The sequence below is a fragment of the Loxodonta africana genome, chromosome 20 (assembly GCF_030014295.1).
Source record: "Loxodonta africana isolate mLoxAfr1 chromosome 20, mLoxAfr1.hap2, whole genome shotgun sequence".
NCBI classification, from domain to species: Eukaryota; Metazoa; Chordata; class Mammalia; order Proboscidea; family Elephantidae; genus Loxodonta; species Loxodonta africana.
The window spans coordinates 4,001,673-4,022,100 of NC_087361.1; the positions used below are offsets into that span (position 1 = coordinate 4,001,673).

Here is a 20,428-nt window from a genome sequence, read left to right on the forward strand (position 1 = left end):
CATGGCCTAGCCAAGTTGACTCAGTTTGGGAGGCCACAATTCAATCCATGACAATTACCAATAGAAGTTAAAAAAAATGAGCTGAATCAGGTATACACTTAGTGCTTCAAATGTTCTGTGGTGACTATTTCCACCAGATTCAGAGTTGGTGCTATGTTTCTCCAGCATCCAAAAGAGTCTTTATTTAATTTCCTATGTGCCTGCAGGAGTCCCTGAATGGCACAAATAGTTAAGCACTTGACTACTAGCCAAAAGGTTGGCTTTTTGAAACCCACCCAGACGTGCCTCAGGTCACAGGTCACCTGAAAGGTCACAGCCTTAGAAACCCTATGGAGCAGTTCTACTCTGCACACATGGGGCAGCCATGAGTTAGAACGACTCAACAGCAACCTAACAATGACAACTGCACCTATAGCTTCAACGCCACAACCCCTAGTCCCTAAGGCATTTATTGGGCAGTGGTGAGCAGTTGAAGCTGCTTAGCCCACAGAAGCATCAAAACTTATAGGTTTCCTCTTTATGTCTGAAGCCCTGAGAGGGAAGTCCTCTTGGAGTAATTTCTTTTTCAATACAATGTTTTTATGTGGTTGAAGGACGGTGGGATTTCTACCATTTTGACCAGAAGTGTCCCTGTAAATCAAGTTTTGAGAAGCGCTAATCTAAGGTAGATTCAGCCCTCTGAATCCGCAAGTTCCACATTCATGGATCCAATCAACTGCAGATTGAAAATATTTGGAAAAAAAAAAAAAGAAAGTTTCAAAAAGTAAAACTTGAATTTGCTGTTCACTGAGCAGTAGGCTGGACGCCCATGAGTGACGTGATGTGTGGGCATCCCTGCTGTAGCCTCTCGCCATTTCCCAGATCCTCAGTCTCTCTCCAGCACTTAGCACTCGCAGTTTGAGCATCATCTTCCTCGCATCTCTTTTGTTCTCTACTTGGGTGCACCTTTTGTTTCTGTGAAAAAATGGCTCCTACAAAGCAATGAAGTGGTCAAAGCAATCCTCCAAAGGCTAAGTTTGAGGGGGTGAGGAGAGTGAGAGGAAGGAGTGTCAGGCTAGTAGGGGATGGAAGGCTAACTATGGGGAGCACTACGGCCTGTAAAAAGGACTTGAGCGTCCTTGGATTTTGGTATCTGCAGGGGCCCTGGAATCGACCTCCACAGATAGAGAGGGACGACTGTTCTTAAATGCTAACCTAAGCTCTATGTTTGATATTCACGAAGCTTCACTGCTAAAGCCAAAGCCCATGATCTAACCCTGCAACTTACTTACCTACTTGCAGTGTGTGCACCATGAGTAAAGCATATTTTCTTGAAGAAATATTACATAAATATTCTGCACTGTCTGAAAGAGCAAGATCTGTCAAAGTCGAAGAGAAGTCATTCTGGTTTATTCGCTCTTTGTTCCATGAGAATCGGGGTTCATTGATAATTGTGTTTTGTGAAGAGCTCAAAAAGTAAGCAAGCATCGAGGAAGTCCCACTTTTCTTTCTGGACCACATGACTGTGAAGTCTTGATTTTGTAGAGAAAAGTTGTTGGTAAGCTGACATGAGAGTGAAACGTCTTCACTTTGCATTTTATGAAGGTGTTCTAACAATAGGATAAACAAGAAAATGTCAATGAAGATAATATTTTCAAATGAATTTTCTAAGTTAAACTTAGGAAACGGAATGAAGACTATATTATCAATTTCTTTGGAAATACCTTTTTGAAAAGCAATTAGATGTACTGTAGATTTTGTTAAAAGAAAAGCCTTGTTGTTGTTGTTGTTGCTGTTACTTGCCACTGAGTCAATTCCAACTCATGGCGATCCCATGTGTGCAGAGTAGAACTGTTTCATAGGGTTTTCAAGGCTGCGACTATTTAGAAGCAGATTGCCAGGCCTGTCTTCCAAGGTGCCTCTGGGTGAGTTCTAACTGCCAGCCTTTCAACCATTTGCATTACCCAAGAAACCCAAAAAAGAAAAGCCTTACAAACCACTATTTTCCATTTTACCACCTAGTAAGTGTGCCTAAAGCCTGGGACAGCTAGGGGGATGGTGCAACTGGGCTTCAATTCTCACAACCTGACACTGAGCACTCAACAAAGTTGCTATCAGTTACTAGCTTTTTTAACTCAATTTGTTATTAGTTGCTGTCAAGTTGCCTCCAATTCATAGAGATCTTTTGTACAACAGAACAAAAACATTGCCTGATCCTTCCCTATCTTCATGGTCATGGTTTGAGTCCATTGTTGTACTATTTATATTTTGAGTGCCTTCCAACCAGGGGTTCATTTTCTAGCCCTATACTGGACAATATTCTGTTCTGGTCCATAGGGTTTTCATTGACCACATTGATTTACTTCTAATTTTCAGAAGTATATCACCAGGCCTTTCTTCCTAGTCTGTCTTAGTGTGGAAATACTGTTGAAATTTGTCCGCCATGGGTGACCTTGCTGGTATTTGGAATACTCGTAGCATAGCTTCCAGCATCATAGCAACACGCAAGCCACCTCAGTACAACGTATTGACAGACAGATGGTGGTTTTAACTCAATACTTTTATTGACCCCTCAAATGCCAGTGTTCCCCAGCACTCCCCTCTTAATACTCTACTCCCTCGTAGTCTTTGTGATGTTTATGGTCACAACCACTTTCTAGTCTCTCTAGACAAAGTCTCTTTTCCACGCATAAAGAGTATGTTTGCAGCTGTCTGCAGGCAACTACCACAGTGTATTAGCTTTTGCAGAGCAGAAATTCTTTTGGGTGGTCTTGGTTTGCCCCTCCAGACCCAGCTTCACCCCATCCTTCCTGTTCTTTACTTCTGTAGGCTGGCATCTATGGACGACCAATGGATTGGTCTTCATGGTTCTTGACTCACATAACCTCTAGACAACCTGCTGAAGAGTAATGCCAAAACAAGAAAATCCAGTATTTCTCTGATACTTCAAGTCTTTCTTTTGCTCCATTCTACTGTTAGGGTCCAGTTCAAACACCTTAGCAAGGTGTGGAAGGCCTTTGAACTGGCTTTTGCATCCCTCTCCAGGTGCACCCCTTGATATTCTAGCTTCACTCTCAGCCACCCCACACTTCCACAAAACCAGGCGACTTTACTCCTCTGAGTTTTTGTACATGATATACCTGTTGCCGGGAATACTTTTCTTCTCTTTGAACATCCAAATCTTTTAAAACTCTGTCTTTATGCAACTTCCTTAAACATATCCCTGTCCACATGAACAGAATTAATCACTCTGTTTTTTTTTTTTTTTTATTGTGCTTTAAGTGAAAGTTTACAAATCAAGTCGGAGACTCTCATGCAAAAATTTATAAACACCTTACTATATATTCCTAATTGCTCTCCCCCTAATAAGATAGCACACTCCTTCCTTCCACTCTCCTTGTGTCCATTTGGTCAGCTTCTGACCCTCTCTACCCTCTAATCTCCTCTTCAGACAGGAGATGCCAACATAGTCTCATGTGTCTACTTGATCCAAGAAGCTCATTCTTCACCAGTAGTCCAGTCTAATTCCTGTCTGAAGAGTTAGATATAGGAATGGTTCCTGTCTTGGGCTAACAGAAGGTCTGGGGACCATGACCTCCAGGGTCCTTCTAGTCTCAGTCAGACCATTACATCTGCCCCCTGCTCCCTCAGGGGTTCTTTGTTGTGTTCCCTGTCAGGCAGTCATCGGTTGTAGCCAGGCACCATCTAGTTGTTTTGGTCTCAGGCTGATGTCGTCTCTGGTTTATGTGGCCCTTTCTGTCTCTTGGGCTCATAATTACTCTTTATCTTTGGTGTTCTTCATTCCCTTTTGCTCCAGGTGGGTTAAGAGAAATGCGTGCATCTTAGATGGCCACTTGCTAGTGTTAAAGACCCCAGACACCACTCTCCAAAATGGGAAGCAGGATGTTTTCTTAATAGATTTTATTATGCCAATTAACTTAGATGTCCCCTGAAACTATGTCTCTCCAAACCCCTACCCCTGCTACGCTGACCTTTGAAGCATTCAGTTTATTCAGAAAACTTCTTTGCTTTTGGTTTAGTACAGTTGTGCTGACCTCTCCTGTATTGTGTACTGTCTTTCCCTTTACCAAAAATAGCTCTTATGTACTATCTAATTAGCGAAAACCACTCTCCTTCTCTCCCTCCCTCCCCCCTCTCGTAACCATCAAAGAATATTCTCTCCTCTGTTTAAACTATTTCTCGAGGTCTTATAATAGTGGTCTTATACAATATTTATCCTTTTGCAGCTGACTAATTTCACTCAGCATAATGCCTTCCAGATTCCTCCATGTTATCAAATGTTTCACAGATTCATCATTGTTCCCTATCAATGTGTAATATCCCATTGTGTAAATATACCATAATTTATCCATTCATTCCTTGACGGGCACCTTGGTTGCTTCCACCTTGTTGTTGTTGTAACAATGCTGCAATGAACATGGGTGTGCATATATCTGTTAGTGTAAAGACTCTTATTTCTCTAGGATATATTCCAAGGAGTGGAATTGCTGGATCGTATGGTAGTTCTATTTCTAGTTTTTTAAGGAAGTGCCAAATCAATTTCCAAAGTGGTTGTACCATTTTACATTCCCACCAGCAGTGTATAAGTGTTCCAGTCTCCCCACAACCTCTCCAAAATTTCTTATTTTTTGGATTAATGCCAGTATTGTTGGAGTGAGATGGAATCTCATTGTAGTTTTGATTTGCATTTCTCTAATGGCTAATGATCATGAGCATTTCCTCATGTGTCTGTTAGCCACCTGAATGTCTTCTTTAGTGAAGTGTCTGTTCATTTCCTTTGCCCATTTTTTAATTGGGTTGTCTTTTTGTAGTTGAGTTTTTGTAGTATCATGTAGATTTGAGAGCTCAGATGCTGATCAGAGATGTCATAGCTAAAATCTTTTTCTCAGTCTGTAGGTAACCTTTTTACTCTTTTGGTGAAGTCTTTGGATGAGCATAAGTGTGTGATTTTCAGGAGCTCCCAGTTATCTAATTTCTCTTCTGCATTGTTAATAATGTTTTCTACTCTGTTTACACCATGTATTAGGACTCCTAGCATTGTCCCTATTTTTTCTTCCATAATTTTTATCATTTTAGGTTTCATATTTAGGTCTTTGGTCCATTTTGAGTTCATTTTGTGCTGGCGTGAAGTACGGGCCTTCTTTCATTTTTTTGCAGATGGATATCCAGTTATGCCAGCACCATTTGTTAAAAAGACTGTCTTTTCCAATTTAACTGACTTTGGGCCTTTGTCAAGTATCAGGTGCTCATATGTAGGTGGATTTATGTCTGGATTCTGAATTCTGTTTCATTGGTCTACGTATCTGTTGTTGTACCAGTACCAGGCTGTTTTGACTACTGTGGCCATATAATACGTTCTAAAATCAGGTAGAGTGAGGCCTCCCACTTTGTTCTTTTTTTTCAGTAATGCTTTACTTTTTTTTTTTTTTACTTACCTGGGCCTTCTTTCCCTTCCATATGAACTTGGTGATTTGTTTCTCCAACTCATTAAAAAATGTCATTGGAATTTGGATCAGAATTGCATTGTATCTATAGATCGCTTTTGGTAGAATAGATATTTTTATAATGTTAAGTCTTTCTATCCATGAGCAAGGTATGCTTTTCTACTTATGTAGGTATCTTTTGGTTTTTTACAGAAGTGTTTTGTAGTTTTCTTTGTATAAGTCTTTCACAACTCTGGTAAGATTTATTCCTAAGTAGTTCATTCTTGGGGGCTACTGTAAACGGTATTGATTTGGTGATTTCCTCTTCGATGTTCTTTTTGTTGGTGTAGAGGAACCAACTGATTTTTGCACGTTGACCTTGTATCCCGATACTCTGCTGAACTCTTCTATTAGTTTCAGTAGTTTTCTTGAGGATCCCTTAGGGTTTTCTGTGTATAAGATCATGTCATCTGCAAATGGAGATTCTTTTACTTCTTCCCTGCCAATCTGGATGCACTTTATTTCTTTATCTAGCCTAATTGCTCTGACTAGGGCCTCCAGCACAATGTGGAATAAGAGTGGTGATAAAGGGCATCCTTGTCTGGTTCCCGATCTCAAGGGGAATGCTTTCAGACTCTCTCCATTTAGGGTGATGTTGGCTGTTGGCTTTGTATAAATGCCCTTTATTATGTTGAGGAATTTTCCTTCTATTCCTATTTTGCTGAGAGTTTTTATCATGAATGAGTGTTGAACTTTGTCAAATGCCTTTTCTGCATCAATTGACAAAATCATGTAGTTCTTATCTTTTGTTTTATTTATATGATGGGTTACATTGATTGTTTTTCTAATGTTGAACCATCCTTGCATACCTGATATGAATTTCACTCGATCATGGTGAATTATTTTTTGGATATGTTGTTGAATTCTATTGGGTAGAATTTTGTTGAGGATATTTGCATCTGTGTTCATGAGGGATATAGGTTTGTAACTGTCTTTTTTTGTGGTGTCTTTACCTGGTTTTGGTATTAGGGATATGCTGGCTTCATAAAATGAGTTTGGGAGTGTTCCAAACTTTTCTATGCTCTGAAATACCTTTAGTAGTAGTGGTGGTAATTCTTCTCTGAATGTTTGGTAGAACTCTGCACTGAAGCCATCCGGGCCAGGGCTTTTTTTTCTTGGAAGTTTTTTGATTACCTTTTCAACCTCTTCCTTTGTTATGTGTCTATTTAGTTGTTCTAACTCTGTTTGTGTTAATTTAGGTAGGTAGTGTGTTTCTAGGAATTCATCCATTTCTTCTAGGTTTTCAAGTTTGTTAGAGTACAATTTTTCATAGTAATCTGATATGATTCTTTTAATTTCATTTGGGTCTGTTGTAGTATCATCTGTTTCATTTCTTATTTGGGTTATTTGCTTCCTTTCCTGTTTTTCTTTTGTCAGTTTGGCCAATGGTTTATCAACTTTGTTAATTTTTTCAAAGTACCAGTTTTTCATCTTGTTAACTCTTACAATTGTTTTTCTATTTTTGGAAACCCTGGTGGCATAGTCGTTAAGTGCTACGGCTGCTAACCGAAGGGTCGGCAGTTCGAATCCGCCATGCTCTCCTTGAAAACTCTATGAGGCAGTTATACTCTGTCATGCAGGGTCACTATGAGTCAGAATCGACTCGATGGCACTGGTTCTTTTTTTCTTTTTTTGGTATTTCATTTAGTTCTCCTCTAATTTTTATTATTTCCTTTCTTCTAGTGCCTGAAGGTTTCTTTTGTTGCTCTCTTTCTATTTGATTTTTGCCCTTTCTTTTTTGATTTTGGCCCTTTCTTCTTTTTGTATGTATGCATTTCTTGATATAAATTGACCTCTGAGCACTGCTTTCACTGTGTCCCAAAGATTCTGATAGGAAGTGTTTTCATTCTCATTGGATTCTTTGAATTTCTTTATTCCACCCTTCATGTTTTCTATAACTCAGTCTTTTTTGAGCAGGGTATTGTTCAGTTCCCAAGTGTTTGATTTCTTTTCTCTGCTTTTTCTGTTACTGATTTCTACTTTTATGGCCTTATAGTCAGAGAAGATGCTTTGTAATATTTCGATGTTTTGGATTCTGCTAAGGCTTGCTTTGTGACCTAATATGTGGTCTATTCTAGAGACTGTTCCATGTGCACTAGAAAAGAAAGTATACTTGGCTGCTGTTGGGTGGACTTTTCTGTATATATCTATAAGGTCGAGTTGGTTGATTTTGGCATTTAGACCTTCTGTGTCTTTACTGAGCTTCCTTCTGGATATTCTGTCCTTCACCGAAAGTGGTGTGTTGAAGTCTCCTGCTATGGTTGTGGAGCTGTCTATCTCACCCCTCAATGCTGTTAGAATTTGTTTTATGCATCTTGTAGCCCTGTCACTGGGTGCATAAATATTTAATATGGTTATATCCTCATGGTATATTGTCCCTTTAATCAATATATAGTGTCTTTCCTTATCCTTTCTGATGGATTTAACTTTAAAGTCTATTTTGTCAGAAATTAACATTGCAACTCCTGCTTTTTTTAGATTATAGTTTGCTTGATCTATTTTTTCCATCCTTTGAGTTTTACTTTGTTTGCGTCTCTAAGTCTAAGGTGTGTCTCTTGTAGGCGGCATATAGACGCATCGTGTTTTTTTATCCATTCTGCCACTCTTGTCTTTTTATCGGTGCATTTAGTCCATTAATATTCAGAGTAATTATGGATAGGTATGAGTTTTTTTTTTTTTAATGAGTTTAGTGCTGTCATTTTGATGTCTTTTTTTGTGTGTTTTTGACAGTTTTTTTCCTGTTTAATTTTTTATGCTGAGTAGTTTATCATTATATATTGTCTTTTCCTCTTATTGTTGTTGTTGATTTTGTTTCTGCTCAGTCTCTATTTTTTTCTTGTGTATTGCCTGATCTCCTTCCTTGTGTCTTGAAGAGTCCGGTATATTAATCTTTTGAATTCTGCATCTGGTAATTCCAGGAATGCACCTTCATCCAGAAGATCCTTTGATTCTCTGTTTTGAAACTTGTTGAAGCGATCATGGTCTGTTTCTTTATGTGGTTTGATATAGACTGTTGATTCTGAGCCATTTAAAAGTTATTCTATTAGTTTATTTTATGTTTGCTTACTGTATCCCAATTTCTTGCTTTGTTTTGTTTTGATACGCCCAGATGGGTTGCTTGAGTGAGCTAGCTTGGTTATTTTCACCTTCGGGGCTCTGAAGTCCTGTGCCCTGCTGGCTAGAGCTGTTATCAGGTATATGAGCTTATGATTCTATTCACTTTTCTTGTGTGGATTCAGCTCAGGTGTCCAAGTAGCTGGTCATCACCTGCGTGGTACAGGCTCTGTCCTACAGTCTTAGATTGGCAGGGGTATTTGGTGTAGGTACTGGCATTCTGGTTACAGCAGGGGGTCACACTCTGAACAAGGCAGGGGGCTGAGGTCCATTCCCCAAGTGTCTCTGAGGAAAGCGCCTCCCTGTTCCCTAGAGCATACAGTGGGTGTATACTGCAGATGGACCATGCACAGCCAATGATTTTGGTTTTAAGGACTAAGAGGTATCACTTATCCTTGGTCCCCTGTCTCCGGTGTCTGGGTTACCTGAGTGGAGCCACCAGTTTTTAGGCCCTTGATGTGAGTAGGTGAGGACCCTGTTTAATAGGCAAAACCGTGTCAAATATCAAACACCCACCTCTGTACCACACAGCTTAAATAGTCGCAATCTGCCAGCAAGGGCCTATTCTCCTGGAATAGGCTCACACGGGTCCAAGCTGGGGGGAAAGATATTCAAAGTCCACAGACCATTTATGCCTGGGCAGGAGCCACTTCTGTCCTGAGATCCCCAGGTTAGTGGAGCTGACAATTTATCTTTCCCCCCGTTGTAGTTTTATTCCTTCTCCAAGTCGGGGAGCATGGCTCAGTGTGCTCAAATAGGCCTGTCTCAGGCCCAGGGAAATCAATAACCACTGAAGCCAGCTTGGGGGTGAAGAGTATGATAAAACATATGCAAGTACTTAGCTTTTGCCGAGGGCACCATTCTTCTTTGGTTCCAGAGGTGTGAGTAAGCTGTGTAGCTGGCTGCTTCTCCCTTGGAAAACTGCAGCTGAACGCTACCACCAGCTCACCACAGCCACTTCCAGGAATGGTGCCTGAGGGATTCCAGTGATTCAGGTCTGGCAACTCCTCTCCGCTTCTGAAGGTCTCTCTCCCCCTGCCACTCAGTCCATTTTCTAACTTCGCCTTTGTTGTTCAGGGCTCCTAGCTTGTCGTAGTATAAATATAATTGTTTCATTTGATTCTTTGGGTCTTTGTTGTAAAAGGGATTGCCAGAAGCATCTGGCTATTCTGCCATCTTGGCCCCGCCTCCAAGAAAGGTCAATCACTCCCTTTTTATGCTGCCTTCCCAGTTTAGTTTTACATGTTTGTGCTAGATGCCTGGATCCAGAGATGGGTAAGAGTCCAAGTTCTTAAGCCACAGTCTGGGAGGAGACAAAGGCTTGGCACATAATAGATTTTTAACAAGATAAAGTTGGTGCTTCAATTTGAGTAAACACGAGAAATTATGATTTTCCAAAGAAAATATTGACAATTTAACATTAACATTTTCAACTGTTTCTCACATTTCCCTTCCTGTCTGGCTCCTGAAAAACGGCCAGTGAACATCGGGTACCCATGCCTTTAACTCTAGAGCCATGTAAAGATGGCGAGTCTCTCACAGTTTCCATACTTTCTAGGTGGGCACTCTGAGAACATGAAACCCCAGCGAACAGAAGGCCAAAAAAGATGCTACCCTCCACCTTCCCCACATAAGGGAGATTTACAGAAAAATTGTGTTTTGCTTTTAATGAAATATAAAACAATAATTTTCCTTAGAATTGGGTAGGGAAGTGTCAAATTAATTTTTCCCCTTAATCTTTTCTTTAGCTTTAGGTTATAGATCTAGACATTTATCAGAGTTTGTGTTTGTAGAAATAAATGAGGAGAAAGAGTTCTGAAACTTGGTCATACTATGATAGAGGTTGAATAAAAAGTAACGGGCTAATACTAAAAAAACAGAAGCAGTAATACTAATTATGATTCTTTTTTGTGATTGTTTATTGCCGACTCATGACAACCCCATGCTCAACAGAACAACACATCACCCAGTTCTGCGCCATCCCCATGATTGGTTGGGGATTGACTGTTGTGATACATAGGGTATTCATGAGCTTATTTTCAGAAGTAAATTACCATGTCTTCTTCCTAGTCCATGTAAGTCTGGAAGCTCCATTGAAACCTGTTCAGCATCATAACAACACGCAAGCTTCCACTGACAGATGGGTGGTGGCTGTGCATGAGGTACATTGGCTGGGAATATAACCTAGGTCCCTTGCATGGAAGGTGAGAGCTCTACCACCGAACCACCAATGTTCCAGGGTGGTTCAAAGGGTTAACACTTTCAGCTGCTAACAGAAAGATTGGAGGTTTGGGTTTACCCAGAGGTGCCTAAGAAGAGAGGCTTGGTGATGTATTTCCAAAAAAGTCATTTGTTGAAAACCCCGTGGAACACAATTCTACTTTGAAACACATGGGTTTGTTATGAATTAGAGTTGACTTGACTGCAGCTGGTTTACTAAGGCTAATTCTTATTTAGTTATAAGATTGGGAAAAGTGGGATATTGTGATCGGCTAAAAGGCAATCACTCTTTTCTTCCCCTCTAATCTTTTTAAAGTGAAAAGTAGGTAGGAAATCCCATCGGAAGCATAAGCCTTAGGCAGAAATACAGGAATATTCATGGATGGTTTTCTGCTTTCCATTTCAAGAATGTTTTCATTTAACTCATAAATGCCTAGCAAACTAAGAGTTGCTCCCATTTTATTAGTGAGAAACTAGACCTCAGAAGTGAAAAATGATTGCTTAAGGTAATAAGAACAGTAAGATTGGCCCTGGGACTCTAATTGGTCTCCTAACTGAAGGGAAAGCATTTTCTTTTGTTTCTTTCCATTTCTTTTTTTTCCTTTGTAAATCACGCCCCATCCCCTCCCAACTCTTGACACAGCACTTGCCTACAGAAAGCTGTACAGAGCCTACCTTTCATCATCCATCGTCCTCTCCATGTTTGCTTCAGCAGTGAATTTTCAATGACACATTCATAAGATGTATTTGAAAATGTAATATTCAGTGTACTTTTGATATAAAAGGGAGGCAACGGCCCAATTTCTTCCATAGTGCTTTCAAAGACAGTTGTATTGCCCACTTGCCATGTGATAGTTGGACGAGGATAAACCGTTAGCACATAACATGTTAGGAAGGCACTTGTGTTCCTTGTTTCATACTTCATCATAGGCATGAGGAAAGCTATGTGGGAGAAAGGAGGACATATGAGGAAGTATCATCATTAGCTTCTTTTTAGACCATCTGTTTTGCACACTTATTATTTTTATGCCCATGGTATGAAAAACTAAGCTTTATGAGCAAAACACAGCATTTACTGAAAGGAAAAAAAATTTTTTTTTGCTGTAGAAACGTGAGAAATAGTGTACTTACATAAAAGGGGAAAAAAGAGCACACATATATACATAGCAACTAGCAATCTCAACTCTCTAGAAACATAGGTGAGAAAGACACCTTATGGCCTCACTGAGCAAACAATGTAGGTGTCCAAATCTAGCAACGAGAGCTTAGGAAGCTCTCCTGACTGCTCAGAGGCTTTTTCAGAGACTACTTGGCTCTTTGTTTATACATAATTCAAATGAACTTAGATGTCTGACTTAAGGTCTGAAGCTGCTAAACGGGACGGAGGAAGAAGGAACAGATGCTGGATAAAACCACTCATTAGAAAACAGAAAAGCAAAACACAAAAAACAAAAACATAGAAGGATAATACAGAAAAGAGGAAAGCATATGATATTTTAAAAACTCATTATGAAACAGGAAAAATACAACTTAAATCAATAATTCAGTATTGTTTTTCATCCATCATACTGTCAATAATTTTGAGGATTGATCATATTTTGTGCTGGCCAGATTAGGGGGAAAATGGATACTCTTATGCTGCTGGTGGCAGTAACATTAAAATCCTACTTCCGGCTCTTTTTTTTCAGATCATTTCCCAGTACTAAATACAACAATAAAGCATTCATTCCCACATTGTTGTAATGCAAAACCCTGGAAATATCTGGATATCCACCAATGTGAAAATAGTTGTGTCAATTACAGCATGTCCATACCGTGTGATACTATTCATTAAAAAGAACAAGTTAGATCTGTATGTATTGACTGGCAAGAAAGCAATAGCATATTAGGTTAAGAAAAAGACACATTTTGGAATAACATGGAAGGATCCCAGTTTTATGCTTTATAAAAACCTTATACATGCACACTCACCTCCCATCTTTAGCACTACTTTGCTTGTGGTTTTTCCAAATGCTGTTCCCGCATAGCAGATGTAACTTCCTTCATCTTGAAGGCTTAACCTTCTGAGAGTTAAAGAAGCATTCCCATTGCGAATTTCACTATGGAAGAGTGCTGTCCTGTTTGCATATCTGGGATCTTGCCTTTCTAATTGGTCACTGCCTTTGTAGTAGCTGTGAACATTGTAGTCTTGAATCTTCCAGTGAATTACAACTTCAGGCCCACTCTCAAATAAGCAAGGGAGAATTATACCTTCATTAAGTCTTCCAATGACTGTTAGTTCGCTGTCAATACTAGAACGGCCTAAGAAAGCTGAAAAGAATGGATCTAAAATTAAGAGTAGAGAGGTTATAAATAGAATTAGTGATGGGTGCTTGTCAAGGTTCTATCAGGACCTGCCTAGAAGAATAACCCTAGGTCAGCAGCCTGATCCTTAACAGACCACATTATCAAGAACCCTTAGTAGTTTTATTACTAAACATATCTTCATGACTTGCTTCTGAGTTTCTACAGTTTTAATTGAACGCTTGTTTGATTCAGTTTAACTGCGATGACTGACAAGAGCCCAAAGCACCCAAAGCATAGAAACACTGGTTTGCTACCCACTTGATCAAATAGTCTCATCTTGCCTCCCACCCTGGCCTATCACAGTACTGGAAATGATATATATTATGTATGTAAAAGACTCCTGTTGATTTTTATTCCCAGAATGCATTCACTTTTAACACCTATTATAACAGTAATAGATTAGTTTATCCAGCTAACTAGAGCCAAAACCAAAACCAGGCCTGTGGCCGTTGAATTGATTCCAACTCACAGCAACTGTATAGGACAGAGTAGAACTGCCCCCTAGGGTTTCCAAGGAGTGGCTAGTGGATTTGAATGGCCGACCTTTGGGTTAACAGCCTGAGCTCTCGACCACTATACTAGAGCCAGCAGTACCTAAAAGAATAGAACATACTCATCTTGGTTGGGTTGGGAAAGATTTGGAGCAGGTAGAAGACAATGCTGGGCTAAGGATGCTATGAGGACTATCCAGGTGCCAGTCTCAAGCAGGGGAGGATATGGGCAGGAGGAATCCAAAGGGGAGATAAAATGACTCATTTAATTTGGCTTAGGACCACTCTCAGGATAGCCAATGAGTCAGCCAAAACATAGTTAAGAAATACTCTGGATACAAATGTGGAAGTCCAATACTCCTCATGTGCTTCTTTTTAACTGTCAATTTCAGAAGTTTATTTTGAAAAGTCAGGAGATTCATCACAATACAGGTTTTTGCAAAGAAAACACATCTAGTTACTTCATAATCATTAAAGGTAGCATCCAACTATTTTGCCCAATTCATAAAGCATTGTGAATTTCTTTGCGGATTCTAAGATATCAGGGCTGGAAGGAACTTTATCTTACAGACAATAAACACCCCCTAAGCAAACCCAAGATGGGAGAATTGCTGCAGTCTTACTTCTTTTCCTCTTCCTCCAGGGCTTTTTCCATCCTGCCATGCCTCCCCTTTTACAGATAGGATTAGTTTATTTCTGTACAGGGAGCTAGAGGGATGGGGTTCTATGCCGAGAGAAAGACATGGGAAGGTGGGGAAGAAAAGCCATGATTGTCAACTTCCCTAATTGCTCTACTAAACCCCTCTAATATTTCAATGGATAATTAAGGATTCCTGTCTCAGAGGGTGGCAAAGCTGATAATGCTTTCTGTTAAGTGTTGAGTACGAAGCTAAAACTTAAAAAAAAGAAATCAAACTAGCCTTTCTAGTGGTTTTATTTGTGGTAGCAGATAACATATTAGAAAGAGCTTTAATCAGAGTGGGCAGAACAATGTATGGTTTTTAAACTTCATTTGGGCTCCCAGTCCCTTCCCTGTTTCTCATTAACTGATGTTTTAGAAAAGGTTATGATGCTATGACGGTTAATGTTATGTGTCAGCTTGGCTGGGCCATGATCCCCAGGGTTGTGTACTTGTCCTCCTGTTTATGGTATTGTGTAATTATCCTCCACGTATGTGTTGGAAATTCTAAACCTATATATGTTAATGATGCAGGATTAGTGTGGGGTGTATCTTAAGTCACACAGTTATGACAGGGCATGACTCAAGACACAGCCTTACTTAAGTCACTGCCTTACTCAAGTCACACCCTTATGCAAATCACTGTCTTATTCAAGTCACATCCTTACTCAAGTTACTGTCTGACTCAAGTTACACCTTACTCAAGTCACTGTTTTACTCATCACACCCTTACTAAAGTCACATCCTTACTCAAGTCATACCTTTACTGAAGCCACGCCGTTACTCAAGTACACTCTTACTTAAGTCACTCTGTTAGTCAAGTCACAGTCTTATTCAGAGACTACTCGGCTCTTTGTTTATACATAATTCAAATGAACTTAGATGTCTGACTTAAGGTCTGAAGCTGCTAAACGGGACGGAGGAAGAAAGAACAGATGCTGGATAAAACCACTCATTAGAAAACAGAAAAGCAAAACACAAAACAAAACAAAAACATAGAAGGATAATACAGAAAAGAGGAAAGCATATGATATTTTAAAAACTCATTATGAAACAGGAAAAATACAACTTAAATCAATAATTCAGTATTGTTTTTCATCCATCATACTGTCAATAATTTTGAGGATTGATCATATTTTGTGCTGGCCAGATTAGGGGGAAAATGGATACTCTTATGCTGCTGGTGGCAGTAACATTAAAATCCTACTTCTGGCTCTTTTCTTTCAGATCATTTCCCAGTACTAAATACAAAAATAACACATTCATTCCCACATTGTTGTAATGCAAAACCCTGGAAATATCTGGATATCCACCAATGTGAAAATAGTTGTGTCAATTACAGCATGTCCATACCGTATGATACTATTCATTAAAAAGAACAAGTTAGATCTGTACGTATTGACTGGCAATTGTCTTATTCAAGTCACATCCTTAGTCAAATCACTGCATTACTCAAGCATCTGATGTAAGGGGAGTTTCCTTGAGTATGGCCTGCATCCAATATATATGAATGCCCTGGCAAAGCACACTTGCTTTCTGTGAATCCTTTATCTCATCATCATCTGACCTCTAGTTCTTGGGACTTGAGCCAGCAGCCTGCCTTCTGACCTGCTGATTCTGGGATTTGTTACTTCTGCAGCACTAGGAGCTAGCAGCCTGCCATCTGACCTGATTCACCAGATTCTGCAACCCCATGGGCCAGCAGCCTGTCATCTGACCTGCCAGTTTGAGTTCCTCAGCCCCTGCAACTACATAAGTCAGGAGGCGCCCCCAGTCCAACGCTTGACTACAGATTTGGGATTTGCCAGCCTCCACAACCATGTGAGACATTTCCTTGACAAATCTCTTTATGTATATTTGCACATGTATGCTTCACTGGTTTGCTTCTCTAGGGAACCCAGCCTAAGACAGATGCTGTGGCTATAGAGGAGACAGCCACCTGGAATGTGTGCTTATGTTCCTATCCAGCAGTACAAATAACCAACACTTAGTTGTATTATGAATGGAGCTTACCTTGAAATCCCCTCAAAGATGGTATGAAAATGAGGAAGAAAGACAGCGTTGCTTCATCCTTCATTGTCTTGTGAAGGTCAAATTCATTATGCTGTCAAAGAGAAACCGAGCATGTATGTTATGCACCTTAAATTCAAAAAAGGAATTGAAAAAGGAAAAAAATAAAGTGTCTGCCTATAGAAGGCTGGTTAGATGAACCACTGTGCATCCACACAAATAACTCCTCTGCGGCCACTGCAGACGACATCGTAAAAGATGGTTCAGTGGCAAGGACGGAAGCTCATAAGGAGAAAATCAGATTACAACTTTTAAATTTCATAGTTCCTTTTTAAAAGCACACTTCTATATACCATAGGAGACTGACAAGACATACCGTATCACTATATACCCTAGAATATTAACTCCGAAGAGGAGGATCCACATCTACAGCGGTGCCTGCTACATACTGTAATGAATAATGACTTGTTGAATGAATATTTGCTGTAGTTCAACAGTGGTTCTCTGAATAATGATCTTTGCTATTTTTAAAACTTTCTACAATGGGCGTATATGGCTTTTACAGTAAAAAAAAAAAAAGTACTAAAAGCAGATTCAATTCAATATTAAGTTCCATTGATGTTAACTATGGTGTGACACTATTTATAATCAGATATAAGCAATTAAAACAGGACCTAGGTACACCTTATATTCTTAAATGTACAGTGATAGTGTAAATCAAAGGCAGTCATTAAAATCAAATTTTACAAAGAGTTTTTAAAAGCTTAAAAAGTGAGAATCTTTAGGTAGTACTGAGTTTTGGTTTATGGGGATGGAAAATTTGGCAAAGGATATTGGTGATGGTTGTGCAACATGATTGATATAATTGGTTTTCATGAATTGTACATGTGAAAAACTGTTGATTTGGTGAATATGTCCTTTATATTTTTATAAAAATAAAAAAAAAATTTTAAGTGAAAAAAATATAGATGACAAACCATGAGTACACACACAATATAATTTTAAGTAAGTAATAAGTAACCGATTTTCTCTGATGGGATTATAGGTAATTTTTTCTCTTTAAAACATAGCTTGTTTACAAGGATGGTATATTATCAGTTTTAAAACCTCTAAAAGAAAATTTTTAAGAAATCATTTGAGAGCTCTACTATTGACAAGGATGTATCCCAAATTTGTTGTGGGACATGAGATTTAAGAATGATTAAAACACAATATTAGATTCCTTCATTACATCCTACCAAAATAAAACCTGGTAGATTAATGATCTGTAGTTTTATTTTTACATTTTTAAATACTAGAAGAAAATTATTGAATTTTCAATCTTGGAAGAGGGTCTTTTTTTTTTTTTTTGATCAGGTCTTTATTTGAAATAAGCTATTCATATGATTTGATTTGTATGGAATTAACAAATGTAAGGGTTTATGCCACAGGCTTCCTTTCTTCTGTGGTAGGTTTCTTTTCTGCTGGCTGCTTTTCTCAGCTGCTGGTTTCTTGGTAGCTGTGGCCCTCTTTCCCACCACAGGCTTCTTCACATCAACAGCGTTCTTTCCTCCTCAATTCCCTACCACAGTCTTCTTGCCTGGAGTCCCCCTCTCATCTGATTTGGCCTCTAGTGTTGCGGCTGCTTTATCTCCCTTGAGTTTGTCATTCCTGGCCTGGTGAAGAACGGTGCTTTGGCATATGATCTTTGCATATGAGTTTAGCTTCAGCATGATTCTCAGGTTTTTCAGTGGGTTCTTCCTCAGGACTCTGTGATGAATCTTCTCGCATGGTGCTCAGAGCGTTCTTTGAATCTTGGGGCTTTTCAAGATTCTGCTAAGATCTGTATTAATCATCTTGTGCCTGGGAAAGTTATAGTTACTCTTGTGGGAGGTAGCTTTACTCCAAGTGCCATACAGCTCATATAACTTGCAAAAAGCACTTTCAGTCCAAATGCAGAAATGTCCCACATGCCCATCAAGAGCAAGTTTTCTAATGTTCAGTTTGCTTACATTAACCAGAGTAATTCCAAGATGTTCCTGCTGGCCTTGATGATGCCATTGCCCTCATTATAGATAACGCACTGTCTTCTGTACTGGGTACAACGGCGGGTTCTCATTTTGTCCTTGCCAGCTCTCAGTCGCTGAGAGGCATAGAATTTTTGATATCATTCCAGGCCTTAAATTTCTTAAGAAGTAAAACAGACTCCTTGGTCTTCTTGTAGCCTTCAACTTTATCTTCATCCACCAAAGGACTTTCAGGAACTTCCTCAATGCAATGACCTGTAGACACGACCAGTGTTGGTAAGGCTGAGGCAGCCAGGTTTTAATATGGTGTTCGCACAATGTCAAATCACATAACATCCTATTTCACAGAATGTGTCATGGACATTAAGTGATGCATACCTGTATATCACAACGTTTATCTCTGAATGATAAGATTATAAGCAGTAATTAAACACATTTTTCTTCTATGAAAATGTGTTGCTTATATACTTTTTACCTTTATAGGCCATCAAAAACAAAACAAAAAGCCCTTAAGATTTAATCATAGTCCCTTTCCAAGGGAAAATTAACTCAAATACACCTTAATGTAACTTTGGGTCATTTTCTGCACACAGTCCTACTATATTGCCAAGTATAGGTTTACCACCCCATTCTGTGAAACTACTATTCACTGCCTCTTCTTGAAACTTCCAATGTCTTCTCTTCTTGTATCCCTTTCAGCTAACGTTCTTGCTTCATTAATTTTGTGTGTGTTGTGTTAAGTATTGTTGAGTCGGTTCCAACTCATAGTGACCGTATGCACAACAGAATGAAACACTGCCTGGTCCTACATCATCCTCAGTTAGCTATGATTGACTTGGTCATGATTAACTGCCCCATAGGGTTTCCAAGGCTGTAATCTTTACAGAAGCAGATCACCAATCTTTCTCCTACCTATGAGATGTCAAAGTAACCAGATCAATTGGAAAGTTGAATATATGACCTTGACTCAGTAGAGAAGTCAAGAGATCAGCTTGAGAATCCTTTATGTAGATATGACATTTGGGATCATGCACTAGATTTGCTCACATAGATCTGAGTAAAGGGAAAGTAGAAGGCCTGGAAACATGCCCTTTGATATTCCCACAAACGAAAGCAACCAGAGGGCCAGGAAAGGACTAAGGTGTAGCATCAAAAAAAAAAGGAAAAACTAGGAGAATGTGGTATCTCAGAAGCCAAAAGAGGAATCTTGTAAGAGGAAGCAAACAGCAACTTATGGTGAATGCTGCTGAGAGATGGAGTAAGATGATGACAAGTAGTATCCACTACTTTTGGCAAGGTGGAAGTTCTTGGTGACACTGAAAAGGACAGTTTAAGGGGCATCACACAGACAGGAGCCCCATTCAAGTGGGTTGAGGGGAAAACAGTAAAGGGGGAAATGGAGGCAGCTATTTAGACAATTACTTCAAGAAGGTAATAGAGCTGAAAAATTGGTTGCTAGGTAATGAGATGAGAAGGTAGGACTAAGAGGAAAAAAAAATTTTGTCGTATTCTTAAGATGAATGATACTGGAGCATTTATGCTCATAGAAGTGATAGAGTAGAGACAACCTTTTGGTACAGAAGAAAGGAGTTTTAATGGCAAGAAAAGCTCTTTGAATGCAAAAAAGTTCAGGATACAGAATATAAGTGAAGGGTTTGGCCTTGAATAGAAGAAGAAGGTGAGGCAGAAAGAGTGGACATAGCTGTTAACAGATTGGTTGAATTGGTGGCAGGAGGATGAGGGAGTACCCAAATTTATTGTTGCTGTTATTAGGTATCATTGAGTTGGTTCCAACTCATAGCAATCCTATGTACAACAGAACAAAACACTGCCTGGTACTGCACTATCCTCACAATCATTGCTATGTTTGAGCCCATTGTTGCAGCCATTGTGTCAATCCATCTCATTGAGGGCCTTTTCCACTGACCCTCTACTTTACCAAGCATGATGTCCTTCTCCAGGGGCTGGTCCCTCCTGAAAACATGTTCAAAGTATGTGAGACAAAGTTTCCCTATGCTTTTTTCTAAGGAGCATTCTGGCTGTATTTCTTCCAAGAGAGATTTGGTCATTCTGCTGGCA

The 20,428-nt window shown here is 39.4% G+C and overlaps 1 protein-coding gene and 1 pseudogene across 1 annotated transcript; both read right to left on the minus strand.

Annotated features, from left to right (window-relative positions):
- Positions 1–783: 783 nt before the first annotated feature.
- On the minus strand, positions 784–16,593 carry HHLA2 (HHLA2 member of B7 family). Its single transcript, XM_064273475.1, is given in 6 exon segments — positions 784–971; positions 1,272–1,589; positions 11,493–11,759; positions 12,789–12,880; positions 16,347–16,413; positions 16,548–16,593. Coding segments are annotated over 6 exon segments (978 nt in total).
- A 480-nt stretch (positions 16,594–17,073) lies between these two features.
- LOC100671316 (large ribosomal subunit protein uL4-like) lies at positions 17,074–18,647 on the minus strand (annotated as a pseudogene).
- Positions 18,648–20,428: the final 1,781 nt, after the last annotated feature.